Source organism: Electrophorus electricus, chromosome 2 (genome assembly GCF_041902795.1).
Source record: "Electrophorus electricus isolate QZ-2024a chromosome 2, ASM4190279v1, whole genome shotgun sequence".
NCBI lineage: Eukaryota > Metazoa > Chordata > Actinopteri > Gymnotiformes > Gymnotidae > Electrophorus > Electrophorus electricus.
In genome coordinates this window covers 42399235-42414290 of record NC_137498.1, presented here as the reverse complement: position 1 = coordinate 42414290, position 15056 = coordinate 42399235, and the positions used below count along the sequence as shown (strand labels likewise).

At 40.6% G+C, this 15056-nt stretch overlaps 1 protein-coding gene across 2 annotated transcripts in view; it reads left to right on the top strand.

Moving 5' to 3' along the window:
* The first annotated feature begins 3598 nt into the window (after positions 1–3598).
* myo1g (myosin IG) overlaps positions 3599–15056 on the top strand; it is a 37431-nt gene continuing 25973 nt past the window's right edge. Inside the window, exons 1-10 of one of the 2 annotated variants that reach the window (XM_035529419.2) lie at positions 3599–3756; positions 5370–5578; positions 7244–7337; positions 10275–10440; positions 11622–11675; positions 11892–11990; positions 12250–12366; positions 13625–13831; positions 13950–14095; positions 14577–14691. In XM_035529419.2, coding sequence (XP_035385312.1) covers positions 3662–3756; positions 5370–5578; positions 7244–7337; positions 10275–10440; positions 11622–11675; positions 11892–11990; positions 12250–12366; positions 13625–13831; positions 13950–14095; positions 14577–14691 — 1302 coding nt within the window. In that variant the 5' untranslated portion in view covers positions 3599–3661. Of the gene's footprint in view, positions 3757–5369; positions 5579–7108; positions 7338–10274; positions 10441–11621; positions 11676–11891; positions 11991–12249; positions 12367–13624; positions 13832–13949; positions 14096–14576; positions 14692–15056 lie in introns of both variants that reach the window. The other variant, XM_081704736.1, reaches the window with a different exon arrangement.

Below are 15056 nucleotides of genomic sequence, written 5' to 3'. Positions count from 1 at the left end.
TTTTTTCATATTGGCCCCCTTTACCAGATCACGCCAAAATGTAGGCCAATATTTATTTATTGATTGATTTATTTAGACACACACACACACACACACACACACACACACACACCCCATTTGAGTGTGTGCTAAGATATCAACTGCCACTCTACCCTTGGATGCCCCCTACTTCGGATCAGCCTGTGGTGGAACAGTGGTGCCAACGCAGCGAGCGAGTATGGGAAGAGATACACCAGCACCTACATAAGGCGGTCGCTGTTTACACGCGGAAAGCCGATAGAAGACGTGGGGAGACTCCTCAGTATGAGATGGGGCAAAAGGTGTGGTTAGCCACAAAGGATGACCGAGCAAAGCTAGCCGCAAAGTATGAAGGTCCTTATGCCATCACAGGGAAAGTCAACAACGTCGTGTACAAGGTCGGTCTTCCCAAAAGCAGTTGGGCTTCACGGGCGTTTTATGTGTCAGCCCGGAAGCTGGTGATGGAGGGTCTCTCGGAGCCTCCACCACCACCACTGAAGATTGAATGAGGCCTGGCATACAGGCTGCGAACCCTGCTCAACTCTCGAAGGAGAGGTAAGCAATTGCAATACCTTGTGGGCTGGGAGGGGTACAGTCCAGAAGAATGCAGCTGGATACTGGCCTTCCAGGTGTTAGACCCCGACCTCACCAGCTCTTTCCACAGGGGAAACTTGTGGAGACCAGCTCCGCGGCGACCGGGTTGGCAGCGCTCCAGGAGGCTGGCAGGGTCTTCGGGGGGTGGGGGGTGGGGTTCTGTCATGGTTGGCCGGTTATCCACCGGAGAGGACACACCTACACCCCTACTTTGTTCCCAATCACCGGAGTTTTAATCAAGTACACCTGTTCATACTTTGTTGTTTAAACCTACATGTCTCTGGAGAAGGCACTGCACATTAGCGGTCTAAACCAGACGGAATACTCATCCTGTGCATCGCTTCCTCAGATCCTCAAATTTAGGATACTTGTTTGTTGTGGATTTGTTTAAGATTATGGGAAATAAAGAGCTCTTTAGCTCTACCTTGCCCGTCTCTTTCTCTGTGCCGTCACTACCGTCACAGCCAGTCATGCCAGAAAAGCATAATAAATGAAATGAGAGAGAGAGATATCGCAGACACAGCCCAGTTACTCAATCACTGACAAGTGAGACAAAGTAGCCAAGACCTGTTTGACTTCCTGTTTTCTTTTTTGTGTGCACACAAAACTGTGTAACTTACTTAAAGCAGTTATTATACTTCTTACAGATAACTTTGTGAACTGTAATAAACTTTTTAAAAATAAAATCTTTTTGTTTTGCATATTCGCGTTTCATACCAATATATTGAATTTTGTATTTGTTATTTTGGTTTGCATGTTTAGTATATTCTTTCCACCATAACCAAAGTGATTCTCTCTCTCTCTCTCTCTCTCTCTGGCTAAAAAAAAGGTCACCACCTGCATTTAACTAAGCAAATAGGTAAGAGCCTCCCGTTGGATAATTACTGCATGGGTGATTATGTTTCAGCTGGCAACAAGTTATTTAACCTGAACTGATGCAGTGAGTAGCTTCTCATTTGTTAAACAAATGTCGAAAGACACATCCTGTGGTCGTGGAAAAGATGTTAATCTGTTTCAGAAGGGTCAAATTATTGGCATGTATCAAGCAGAGAAAACATCTAAGGAGATTGCTGAAACTACTAAAATCAGGTTAAGGACTGTACAATGCATTATTAAAAAGTGGAAGGACTCAGGGATATTTAATAGTGAAAGTATGAGCATTTCCACACACACAATGCGAAGGGAACTCAAGGGATTGGGACTAAACAGCTGTGTAGCCTTAAGAAAACCACTTGTCAGTGAGGCTAACCGGCAAAACCGACTTCAATTTGCTAGGGAGCTTAAAGATTGGACTCTGGGGCAATGAAAGGTCATGTGGTCTGATGAGTCCAGATTTACCCTGTTCCAGAGTGATGGGCACATTAGGGTAAGAAGAGAGGCGGCTGAAGTGATGCACCCATCATGCCTAGTGCCTACCGTACAAGCCTGTGGAGGCAGTGCTATGATCTGGGGTTGGTCAGAGTTGGTCAGGTCTAGGTTCAACAATGTTATGTGCCCAAAGAATGAGGTTAGCTAATGCCAGGATTCATTGGGCTCAAATTGTGAAAGAATGGTTCAGGGAGCATTGGCCACCACAGAGTCCAGACCTGAACTCCACTGAGAATCTTTGGAGAAGACTTTCTGCAGTGGTCCAAATCTCCCATCATCAGTACAAGATCTTGAGGAAAAATTAATGCAACTCTGGACAGAAATAAATGTGACATTGCAGGAGCTTGTGGAAATGATGCCCCGGCGAATGCATGCCATAATCAAAGCTAAAGGCGGTCCAATGAAATATTAGAGTGTAATACCTTTTTTTGGTCAGGCAGTGTGTGTGTGTGTGTGTGTGTGTGTGTCTCTGTGTAAATAAATAAATAAATAAATAAATAAATAAATAATATATATATATATATATATATATATATATATATATATATATATATATATATATATATATATATATATATATATATATATATATATATATATTGGCCTCTACACATTGTTCTTTACAGTCTGTGAACATTTCTTGCACCCACATTGGTTTCCTTTAGGATGTTTCTCAAAATGATTTTATTTTATGATAATTGAAATACCCAGAAAAACACCCTCATAAGAGTAAAGGTATGATGGATTAGTTAATTTAGAACAAACCTCCATGTGGTAATTATTTATTCCAGTTTTAATTTTGTTTTTTTTATTTGTATTTATTTATTTGTTTGTTTATTTATGGGCTACTATTGGCTTGCTAAGAATAGTTCTTTGACATGTAATTCATCATGATATACATTCTCCTAGGGATTTTCACAAGTTCAGTTTTGGCTTCTCTAAGGTGGCCTGTGCTGATCATAGTCTGAATGTCTTCATTTACTTCAGCTCCGTCCTGCATGGCGCCCTGTTGCTTGGGTTTTGTGATAAAAAATTCTGCTTCACCCTGACTGGCTGTGACTGTACTTCCCCTTTCAGGGTTAAAGATGGGATGTAGGAGTGTGTAGGAGCTTCCTCTGGACATTCTATAAAAGACCAACTGAAAGGTCAGATGTTGAAGTTCCAGGTTTCTGTTAGAGTTCTCCTGTTAGGAGGTCTGATCTCAGGATAAAGAGAGCTTGAGCAGGAAGTGCCAGGCTTCTATCGAAGAGATAAAATTCCAATGTAACGTCACGTCTTCAATACTTATCATTGGACATACTGACATGCAGAAATGATCAAATTTTATGTTTTCTTGCAATTTTACAGTCTTGGAAGAGTATGTGAATTATAAAGTGGTAAAACATGTTAAGGAAGAATAGAACAGGAGAGGTGTTTAAAGATAACTCATGTCTTTCACACTATATATGCACACACGTGCTAATGAGCAGTATGCTGCATTAAAGCGTGTAGACCGCAGACCTCAGTCGCTGGTTTGAGCACAGCCTCAGTTGAGCGAAAGAGTGAACTAATGCCACACCCACCTCAGTGTCACTCTATTGGCTCTCACAATAGTACTTACTTCTCTGTCGCTCTCTCTCTTTTCCTGTCTTCTTCCGCTCCACTCTAAATCCACCAGTCATTTGGGCAAGCCACTGCAGGGATGGCGGAGCTTGAGGGCTTGCATTTTGGCAAGTCGGACTTCGTACTCCTGGATGAGGTGACCATGGAGCAGTTTCTGGAGAATTTGAAGTTGAGGTAAGTCTAGAAAGGCCAAGACTGGCAGTGCACGGTGACTGTCACCTCTGGTGACTGGTGTGTAGTGTTTAGAAGCTCAAACCTCAAACCTCAGCATAAACAGGGCCCCTTACAATACTTACAATACTTCACACCACTCACTGGTTGGCAACAAAACTTTAAACTTTCATTTGCTGTTTGCCCTTGGTTAATAAGTTTGATAGCCTAGCCAAAGCAAACTGTCTAGTGTTCTGCTATTGAAATAAACCCTTGAAACTGTGAATGAAAATATGAGTTTTAGTTAACATGGACCATGGATTCAGTATTTTGATGGGTGTTTTTTTTTTTTGCTTCAGCTCCTCATGGCTTAGATAAGATGAAGGATATATGAGTCATTTCAGTTGTCAGTCATTTCCGCTCTGAAGCTGACTTACGAAATCTGCAGTCCAAGTGCACCATCAAGTTGAAATATAACAGATATTAATCCCAATGTATTAAGCACAAAGTTTTTTGCCAGATTCAGTGATGCAATCAAATATTCTTACTTCTACTTTCGGCCTCGTGTTGCGTCTGTGTTTGTTTCTGTGATGTCATAATGTGAAGTCTGAACAAATCAGGTGACTGCTTCTCTTGTCTGTTTATGAGTATGGTATAAAAAAGTAACTTTGCAATTTTTTCCAATTGACATATTTCCATGCCTCTTTCTAACATAAGAAAAAAAAAAAAAAAACCTGCCATCTACCAACTTTTGTAATTTAATGCTTTTCACAGCTAGAACTTTGATAAGGTCTTATATAATTATACCACAGTCCCCATATAGGTAACCATAAGCAGTTGTAAGCTTTCAGCGTTGTATGTTTAGGTTGAACTTGTCTCCCACCTGTGTAAAGATCTGTGCTGAACAGATATGGCCGCCAAGTCAGTCTGCCGGAAATGACCAACCTTACAGTACTGTTTGGGAGTTTAATGATGTAGAGAAAACTTTTCATCTTGAGCCATAAATCGCACTTCTTGTTCTCACTTCCCACCATTGCATCACTTCCTGTAGAATATATGTGGGTGTGGTGTAACACAATGAGAGACATGATATGTGGCCCCTGTATGAACTGTTTTGTTGGTTTTTATGTTTGATTCATTATCTGTTCATGGCGACCTTGATAACCACGTTACTCTTTCACCTGTAAATTAGACCATTGCAGTGAGCCACTGTAGTGACTGATATATTTGCTGTGAATGAAAGAAGACACAGAAAACTGATTCATTCAAATTTTGTCATAGTCTCTCATATTATAAGTTCTGTTATAAGAATTTACATTTTCAATAGGATTTATGTGGATTTATTCAAATTTACCATACCTAATTCTGGCATTTATCAAGCAAATTTTATTGCTCAGCATGCCTTGAGGTTCATTCTTCCAGAAGAGGTTCACTTATCCATTTATCCATCTGAATTTTGCTGTTTCCAAGTGAAATGCATATTCAGATAAAAGACCATGCATAGTCCAATGCATATGCATATTCAGAGAAAAGACCATGCATAGTCAAATACATATGCATATTCAGAGAAAATACCATGCATAGTAAAAAGCATATGCATATTCAGAGAAAAGACCATGCTTTTTATTGTTTTACAGGTTTGAGGAAGGCCGCATCTACACCTTCATCGGAGAGGTGGTAGTGTCCGTGAACCCATACAGGCAGATGGACATCTATGGCAATGATGTGATTGAAGCATACCGGGGCAGAGAGCTGTATGAAAACCCACCGCATCTCTATGCTGTGGCCGACGCTGCCTACAAGGCCATGAAGAGGCGGGCAAAAGACACCTGCATTGTCATATCAGGTAGTAGCAGCTGCAAAGGGGAACGACAGAAGGTGGTTCAGGTCATTGGTGTTTGCAATGGACATGCTTGAAAGGGGTATGGTGATACCCAGGTCAGGGGTATGCCCTCCGGGGTAGGTGGGAACTGAAATACCCACCTTGACACCAGCACAGGAGAGAGCAGAGCTTTATTCAAATCAGTAGCAATATAAACCCCAAGAACCATAACTGAACACAGACATGGATTACAGGTGAAACTGAACCTTCTAATGTCTGCATGCCTGCTAGGTTCCTTCCCACTTGACAGTAAAGAAAAGTTCTGTTTTAAGGAGTGCAGGACCCTCCCCAAACAAGATGCATCTATCAGCTATACGTAATGAGTAGGAGGAGCATCTCAGAAGCAGAATGACAGTACCTCTGCCCTCCAGTTGTTAAAGAGCAAGAACTTTGAAAGTAGCATGTACAAACTATGAACTATTTTGATGGTTTATTTCTGGAGCTTTAGATTCTAATCGATATGGCATGCAAATCAAAACTTGCATGCACGGGGCTGTGGAGAAGGTTTGCATAGAGGATTGGTTGATTGAGGAGGAAGGGCTGGACTTCTTCAGTTTTGTGGAAATTAGTGAGAGTTGAACACATTATTGAAATCAGCTTTACAGTCTGCGTGCATCCCTGTCCTGTTCTAAAACTGCTGATCCAGACCAGTTCACTCATCTTGCCTTTCTGCGAGTCTCCTTCACTTCCTTGGCAAGTGAAGTTCCTGTCAGCTGCACACTCTATCCAGCCAGACTTCTTCTTTTCTTTGTTAAGTAAATGCGGAGCACTGTTGTGACCAGCATTGATGTTGTCTATTTGCAACCTAGTATCAGTGGAACAACAAAAAAAATGGTGTTGAGAATGACATGATACAACATGAGTTCACCTTATAATAAATAAAAGAAAATTATTTAAGCAGTAATAACCTATTGCTCATTTGTTTGTTGAGTAGTGGGCCTCCGTGCTTGGAATAACAAACAAAAACAATGCTGAAAGGAAGAGCCCAGGAGATGTGTGGGTGTGTCAGTGGTGGATGGGGCAGGGCCTAGCGTCATCTACAGGGCCTAGAGGCATTCTGGATGAATCAGTGGGAAAATAAAATTGGACGCACTTGCATCTTACTGTAGATAGCCTATTTAAACCATGGTTTTCTTTCAGTAGGTGACCTGAGGATGAGACTGAGAGTCCACAAAGCAGGAAACCATCCCTGAATATATTTCCACTGGTGTGGTTATTTGTTTTTTGTTTGTCGGGGGTTTTTTTTTTTTGGATCCTGCATTCTTTCTCCACCCCAATACACACATAAAGTGTCAATAACCACCATGTGTCAACACCTGTAAGCTGGTTTTGTAAATGTCTGAAGGCTGTTCTAAACGCATCAATATAAAATGGACTTAGTGGTGTGTTTTGGTATTTTCACCTAAAAAAGCCCCACAAAAACAAACATATTTTCTTCCGCTCCTCTCTCCTCTCATCTCTTTTTGACCTGTCTCCATTTTTTGTTCCTTCAAGGACAGACATGCAGGCTCACATGCTCTCCCGATTCCAGAGTGGCCTGTGTGCCATGGAGGACGTTATATCACACTGGAGGGGCTCCTGAGAGCCAGGCAGGGTATTATTTCAGACTGTTCTACATATGTTTTCCAGGTGAGAGTGGAGCTGGGAAGACGGAAGCAAGCAAGTACATCATGCAGTACATAGCAGCCATCACCAACCCCAGCCAGCGGCAGGAGGTGGAGAGGTAAGGCTCTCACCGCAGTGCTCTCAATAGTAATAATGATGAATATGGTTAATTTATGTAGTACCTTTCACAGACTCAAGATCACAATAACAATTTGTATAACAATAACAATAAAGATGGAGAGAGAAGCAAACATTAATTGATAGCTACAAAAAGAAAGAGATGTTATGAGAAATGTTGAGAAAGGAGGTGTGTTTTAAGTTGGACTTTAAAAGGAGAAAGTGTAGAGCAGAGATAGAGACTGAGGTAGAATGCTAAATCATTTTGCGGCCATGGCACTAAAGGATCTGCCTCCTACAGAGACCAACCTAAACTTGGGGATGGATACCTGCATCAGAAGACTTAAGTGTATGGGTGGAGCAGTATGAGTGTAGGAGTTCAGTATCAGAGGACTGAACTGTACGGGTGGCGCAGTATGAGTGTAGGAGTTCAGTATGAGAGGACTGAACTGTATGGGTGGAGCAGTATGAGTGTAGGAGTTCAACATCAGAAGACTAAAGTGTACGGCTGGAGCAGTATAAGTGTAGGAGTTCAGATAGGTAGGGATGTGGAAGACTGTGCAGAGCTTTCTGTGTAAGCAGGAGTTAAAGCTGAATGCATTCAGGAATGGGGAGACAGTGTAACTGATGTAGAGTAGAGGTGATGTGGGCTGATTTTCTAACATGTAGGAGAATTCTCATGGCTACATTTTGAACATAATGAAGTGAGTGGATGGTTTTGTTAGGGATGCCAGTGAAGAGAAAGTGACAGTAATCAAGATGGGAGGAGATGAGAGTGTGAATCAGAGTCTCGGTGTCTTGTATGGAGAGCATGAGCCTTGATGTGGGGTTCAAAAGTGAGTCAAAAAGTACACCAAGCTTCCTAACTGCAGATGAGGATCTGACCAAGACACCATCCAGATTGAATTTAAAATTGGTGAATTTTGAGATTTTGGATTTAGAATCAATAAATAGAACTTCTGTTGCCAGTATTTAGTTTTAAGACATTTATATTCATCCACTGCTTGAGATCTTGGATGCAAGAGGGTAAAACAGGAGGTGGTAGGGTAGTGTTAGCCTTGGTGTTAATATAAATCTGTGTCATCCGCATAACAGTGGAAATGAAGACCATGCCTGCGGATAATCTGAGCAAGGGAAGCATATATTTTATGAACAGGAGAGGGCCAAGGACTGTTCCCTGGGGAACACCTTGAGTGACGGTATAAATATAGGAGGTGAACCATGCAAAAACCATATCAGGTTAGAGGTGGTTGGGCGATGAGTATGTTATGGTTAATTGGGTCAAATGTGGTACGTAAATCTAGGAGGAGGAGAATACTCAGGTCGCCAGAATCAGTAGAGAGGATAAGAAAATGGAGAATGTATAAGAGGGCTGTTTCAGTGATGTGTATAGAATGGAAACCAGACTGGAAAGATTCAAATAGAGCCTGAGTATTTAAGAAAGACAGCAGTTGAGAGGCTACAACCTTTCCTAATACCTTAGCTAGAAAGGGGAGATTGAAGATGGGCCTGTAATTATCAAGACGCGCAGCAATTAGTCCAGGTTTGTTAAGAATGGGAGTGATAGCTGAGGTTTTCAGAGCTGGAGGAACACATCCTGAAGTAAGGGATGCATTAATGAGATGACAAATGGGAGCAGAAATAGCACAACAACATTTCTTAAGAAGAGGAGTGGGCAGAGGCAGGTGGAAGAACTAGATTTATTTATAAGGTCAGAAATTAGGGAAGGTTGGGTGAAAGAGAAGACAGCAGCAGTAGCAGGAGTGAGAAGAATGTCCTCGTAATCGGATGTAGGGATAAATATTTAGAGCTGTATTTAGAGCTGACCTATAATTAAACATATGGTTGGAATAGGCTACTTTATTAACAGTGAGACCAGTTTTTATATAGAGGCACTTAAGACACTGACCTGTGGTTTTCAAGGCACGTAGCTCAGGGTTAAACTATGGAGAAGGAACATCCAGAGTGAACCTGCCTTGACTTGAGAGGTGCTACCAATTCAAGTAGATCAGAGATGGAATCATCATCAGGACAAGATGAATATCATCAGGACAGGATAGTTTTGAAACAGAAATCAGGGGAGAGGAGCAGAGAAAGTGATGAGCAGAGAAAGTGAGAGGGTCAACAGCTTTAATATTATGGATGAAGCTGAGAGATTTAGTGCATAGCCAAGTGACTGAGATGCTAACAGTGGCTTCAAGTTTATGATCAGAGATACCAACTAATGATTCAGTAACAGAAGTGATATCTACACCAGAGGAGCAGATTAGATCCAGTGTGTGACCATGGGAGTCTCATCTGGTAATACATTTTTAAAAACATTTCCCTGGTAATACATTATTAGTTTTCAGAGAAAACACACTCAGCAGGCATTAAAACCAACATTAAAGCATCAATGCCCATCCCAGAGCTCTGTTAAGTGTTTTTTTTTAATGAGTGAAGAAAGCTCTATCACTGCTGAATGCAGTTTTTGGGCAGTGTGGAAACACTTGCACTATAGCTGAAACCTATGCCAGATTTGTAAAACTATGCGAGATTTGTAAACCTCTGCTAGACATGTTTCTCTGGCTGTGTCTTCTCTTATATGACCATATGTGTTCATTATTGTTCTTACCAAGCTGCTTCTTCTCAGTTCCTCTGTGGAATCACATGGTCCTGCAGACACCTGACCCATGTATCATAGATCTGTCCAAACTATGACTAATATAGATTGTTTTGTTCAGTTTCTGTAATAAAAGACAAACCTTGTTCTAACTACTGTACTCCTCTCCATCATCTAAAGGAACACTCTTATGGAGCATTTGACGTGTAAACTGAATAGTCTGTGTGTACTGTATAATAACTGCATTAGAAACAAACAGTATAAATCCAAGTATGAGCAAAAGATAATGTGGAGCCTTATTCCTTAGCCCCCAAACCAGTGCTTTTGTTTTTCCAGTGTGAAGAGTGTGCTGCTGAAATCCAACTGTGTACTGGAGGCCTTTGGGAATGCCAAGACCAACCGCAATGATAACTCCAGCCGCTTTGGCAAATATATGGACATTAACTTCAACTTCAATGGAGACCCCACTGGAGGACACATAAACAACTACCTGTTGGAGAAGGTGAGGGGTAGCTGTCGGGATGGGAGTAGAGTGAGCAAAGGACGCGTGTTGTGGATTTAAAAAAAAAAATGGTAGGATATGTGTTAAGCAGAGAAATTCAAAAATGTCATTCATAAGGCCGCATAAACATTGCATGTCAGATGCTTTATGTTCTTTGTATGTTTTTAATTTTTGCTGTGGCTTTGGTGTGGTGCTTTTGAACTAGACTGTGAGCTAAATGATTTACATACTCTGGATGATGGCACTGCCTTCAGGCAAAAAGAGCCCCTGCAGAGTGTTCCTGTGATGTTCATTTACATTCACAGTTACACTCACATTTACTCATTTGGCAGATGCTTTTAGAGTGACTTACAACAGAGACAAAATGTACTACAAAAATACAGAAGTTGATAATACCAGATATGTCTTATGAATTACTGTCAGACGTAGTCATTTCCAAAAACTGATCAGATATCAGTGCAAGACAGTATGAGAAAATGCAAAAGCTCAATATCAAGAATATAAAGTTCTAGTAATGGATCACTTCAGTGGATCACCAGAGTGGATCACTTCAAGGGATAGACATAGTGAATTGACGCAGTGGATCATTACAGTGAATCAATTGCTGCAGCGGATCACCACAGCAGATCACTGCAGTGGATTGGCACAGATCAAAATGAATTTCAAGAAATTGACCAGAACCTTGGACCACTTTTCTGTTGAAGCAAATTAAGCACAAACTGCCCTGTCTAAAGCCTTAAACATTCTATTCCTGGGGTGCCTAAGATGATACCACTGAACAGCATATGTAACAGGGTCTAGTGCAGGTGGAAAAAGCACCTTTCATTGCTAGCTGGCCATTCTGTTGCCAGCTGTTCTTATTTTATTTCATGACTTCTTACACTTTGGTTGTCAGTGAAGTTCAGAACAAGGTTCCCCACTAAAGGTGGACAGGTTAGAGACGACCGGTAAAATGGTATGAACTGTGCGTGGTCTTCCTCTGCCGGGTGTTGCTTTCCTTCTGTTTTGTCTGTCATTCTCTAGCCCTTGAGCAGGTGGGTGGAGTGGGGTGGGGGGTTACTGAGTATGAAGTGCTATAAGATGATTGATTCTGAGAATAAGAGAATGCAGAAATATAAGCATCTTGTCTTCTCGTTGGGTACAAACAATACAATTTATCTCCAGTTTACTTTCCCTCTCAGTCAAGAGTTGTCCAGCAGCAGGAGGGAGAGAGGAACTTCCACTCTTTTTACCAGGTATGACTTATGACAATAATATCAGATATGTCTTATGATAACAATACCAGATATGACATATGATAGTAATACCCGATATGACTTTTGATAATAATAATAAGTATTTTCTAATACATCTATAAAAGAAGTTACTTTGAATATTATGGGGAACTAAAGCTGCAGAGTTGTTATGCTGTTGGTGATTTAAAAGGGGTGTGTGTGTGTGTGTTTGTGTAGTTGTTACGTGGAGGTTCTGAGGACCTTTTGAAGTCTCTCCATCTGAACAAAGACCCTACAGACTACACATACACCAGCCAGGGAGCTGTAGCAATGACTGTAGGTACTCCTCATCTCTGCACCCCAAATCGTCACCAACATGTCTTACACCACCCAGGAAAGCACTGCACAAAACACACACATCTATCAGAAGTCCTTCTAAACCATTTAAGTGGACATGTGTATCAGTCCAGTTGTCTATGTAAAGTATGCTACTTTCAATGCAAAGGTAGTTTTAAGGTATATCCAGTTAAAAGGTATATAATGGTATATAATTTCTCTTTCTCTCTTTCTCCGTCTCTCTGTTTCTGTGTTTCAGGCATCCACAGATGATCGCTCTCACCACAGAGCAGTCATGAGTGCCCTAAAGGTCATTGGCTTTAGTCAGGAAGAAATCAACTCCATCTATAAGATCCTGGCAACCATTCTCCATCTAGTAGGTTAAAGTGGGGCTCTCAGCTCTTTCTTTTACCATTTCAAGCTCCACCACTGCCAAGTTACCACTGTTGTCATAATTGTAAGTCGCTTTGGATAAAAGCGTCCACTAAATATCATAAATGTAAACCAAACAAGGAGAGTTTACTTTTAATCACCATGCTACCTAAAGCTAGAGCAACTTCCCTTAAGATGTTAGATGTGTCCCAAATGTTGTCATTTTTAGCACTACAATGTACTTTTATTCACTTTACTCCTTTATTTTTATTATGACTTTAATTTCATGTCTTATCTTGACACCTTGCATGTTTAACTGGAACTCTTTTAGCACTTTACCTTGAAACATTTATTTTAGCTCCTAGTTTATTTATTTTTTTGACACCTCCTATTTGTATTTAGTTCAATTTAAATCAAATATTTTTAAATGCAGTATCATTAATGATTTTTATTTATCTGAGTAATCTACTTTCCTGAGATGATAGGTCTTGAGATGGAATAAGCTTGCTATTTAACTCTCCTATGTGAAGCACTTTGAATAGTCATATTTTAAGAAATAAATAACCTGCCTTGCCTTAATTAAGGGAACATTGTAAACAAAAGCTCATCCACAGGAGCCTCTTCATTGTTTTGGTTGTGTCAAATGTTCTTGTTCATTTCTAATTTGTACACTGTAACGTGGAGCGATCACAAAGTGGACGCATATGCTGAAAAGAGTTAGATTTACTAAGGGAAAATCTACAATCAGAGTCATAGTCAAGTCCAGGGTCAGTTTTTAACATGGAGGGATCCAGGAAACAGGATGAGAGAAACAGAAAGTAAAACAGGAAAACAGGCAAATAACTAAACAGGCAAAATAGAAAGGTACAACACGGAACGCAGCTAGAACAATAATATCGGCAACATAAACTTGACAGGGATCAGTATCTTCAACTATGAACAGAGAACAACTATTAACAAAGACCAGCCTAAGAGAAAAAAACACAGGGTTTAAATACACAGACTGATAAGCGCTAACAAGGAACAGGTGATAACTAATAAAAACAGCGAAAACCAAAACAAGGACCAGAACAGAAACGGAGAAGGTGAATCTAAGAAATTGAACTAACACAAAACAAAGGGTCGAGACATGTGTAACCAAGGAGACAGGATGCTAGGGAGTGACCATTCATGACATACACGCATCAAATCATTACTTTGCAGGGTTTTCTTGGATTTCTCACCCTGATAGCTAGGTTTCTCTCGCTCTGTGTGCAATTCAGGGGAATCTCAAATTCGAGAATGAAGCAGAGAACGTCCAGCTGGTGGGTGGAGACCTGGTGATGCACATCTCTGAGCTGACGGGTACAGAGGTGGAGAGCATGAGGAAGGCGCTGCTGTATCGCACTGTGGCCACCGGCGGTGGCGAAGTCATCGAGAAGGGCCACAGTGAGCAGGAGGCTAGCTATGGGCGAGAAGCTTTAGCCAAGGTGCTGACAACTGGTCGAAACAGGAAATATTTCAAAATGAGTGCCAATTGAAAATTGAAATTCTGTTTGCAGAGTTCTTTTCATGCCCCCTGAGCTGATATGTTTCCTCTGTTTGCAGGCCTTGTATGAACGATTATTTGGGTGGATAGTTGGTCGAATCAATAGTGTGATAGAGGTGAAGAATTACAACCCAGCTCTGCATGGCAAAAACACAGTCATAGGAGTGCTGGACATTTATGGCTTTGAGATTTTTGACAATAACAGGTTAGTACTTTTAGTCAAATTTTGTTAAGGTACTTCAGTTCAAGTCCCACCACTGCCAAGTTACTTAATTGTCAGTCACTTTGGATAAATGTGTCAGATATATGCTGTAAATGTAAGTATGTCATACAGTGGCAGGCATTACGTAAGCAAGTCTGGAGATGTCTGGGATACTAAACAACATAACCCAGTTTGAGATGTGTGTCAGTGATAGTGTCAGATTACAGACTGCACAGTGCTTGAGTGAATAAGAACATTTTGGTGCTAAAAATGTCCATTGGCTACATTTGGAGTTATAGGAAAATAGTATTAATTCAATGTTAGATATTAGCCATTTTATATATTACAACCTAAATGTGGAACCTAAGACTTTCTGACACAAGTGCATCACCATTTCCAAAGCTGTAATATTGTGTTGTTATAATACTTTTTGGGTTTAGCAGTAATGTTCTGTGTTGAGTAATATCACTGTCATAATTCTCAGTTTTGAGCAGTTCTGTATTAACTACTGCAATGAGAAACTGCAGCAGCTGTTCATTGAGCTTATCCTGAGACAGGAGCAGGACGAGTATCAGAGAGAGGGCATCACCTGGCAACATGTAATCACAATACACACACACACACACACACACACACACACACACACACACACACACACACACACACACACACACACACACGCATACATACATGCATATACACGCACACATTAACATGTTAGTTCTATGCTTGGTTTTATATTAAATCAATTATACAGTACAAAATAACCCTATCCATGAGTAAATCAAAGCCTAACTTTAATCATTTAAGGAGAAAAGGCTTGTTTACTTTTATGAAATAAAAATATTCCTTAAAAATAAATTATACATATAAAGGCAAATAAATACTTCACAAGTTATGTCTTTATGTATTTATTATAATTTGTCTGTTTTTTGGGTCTGAATTTGTGTGTAAGGCAGCTCAG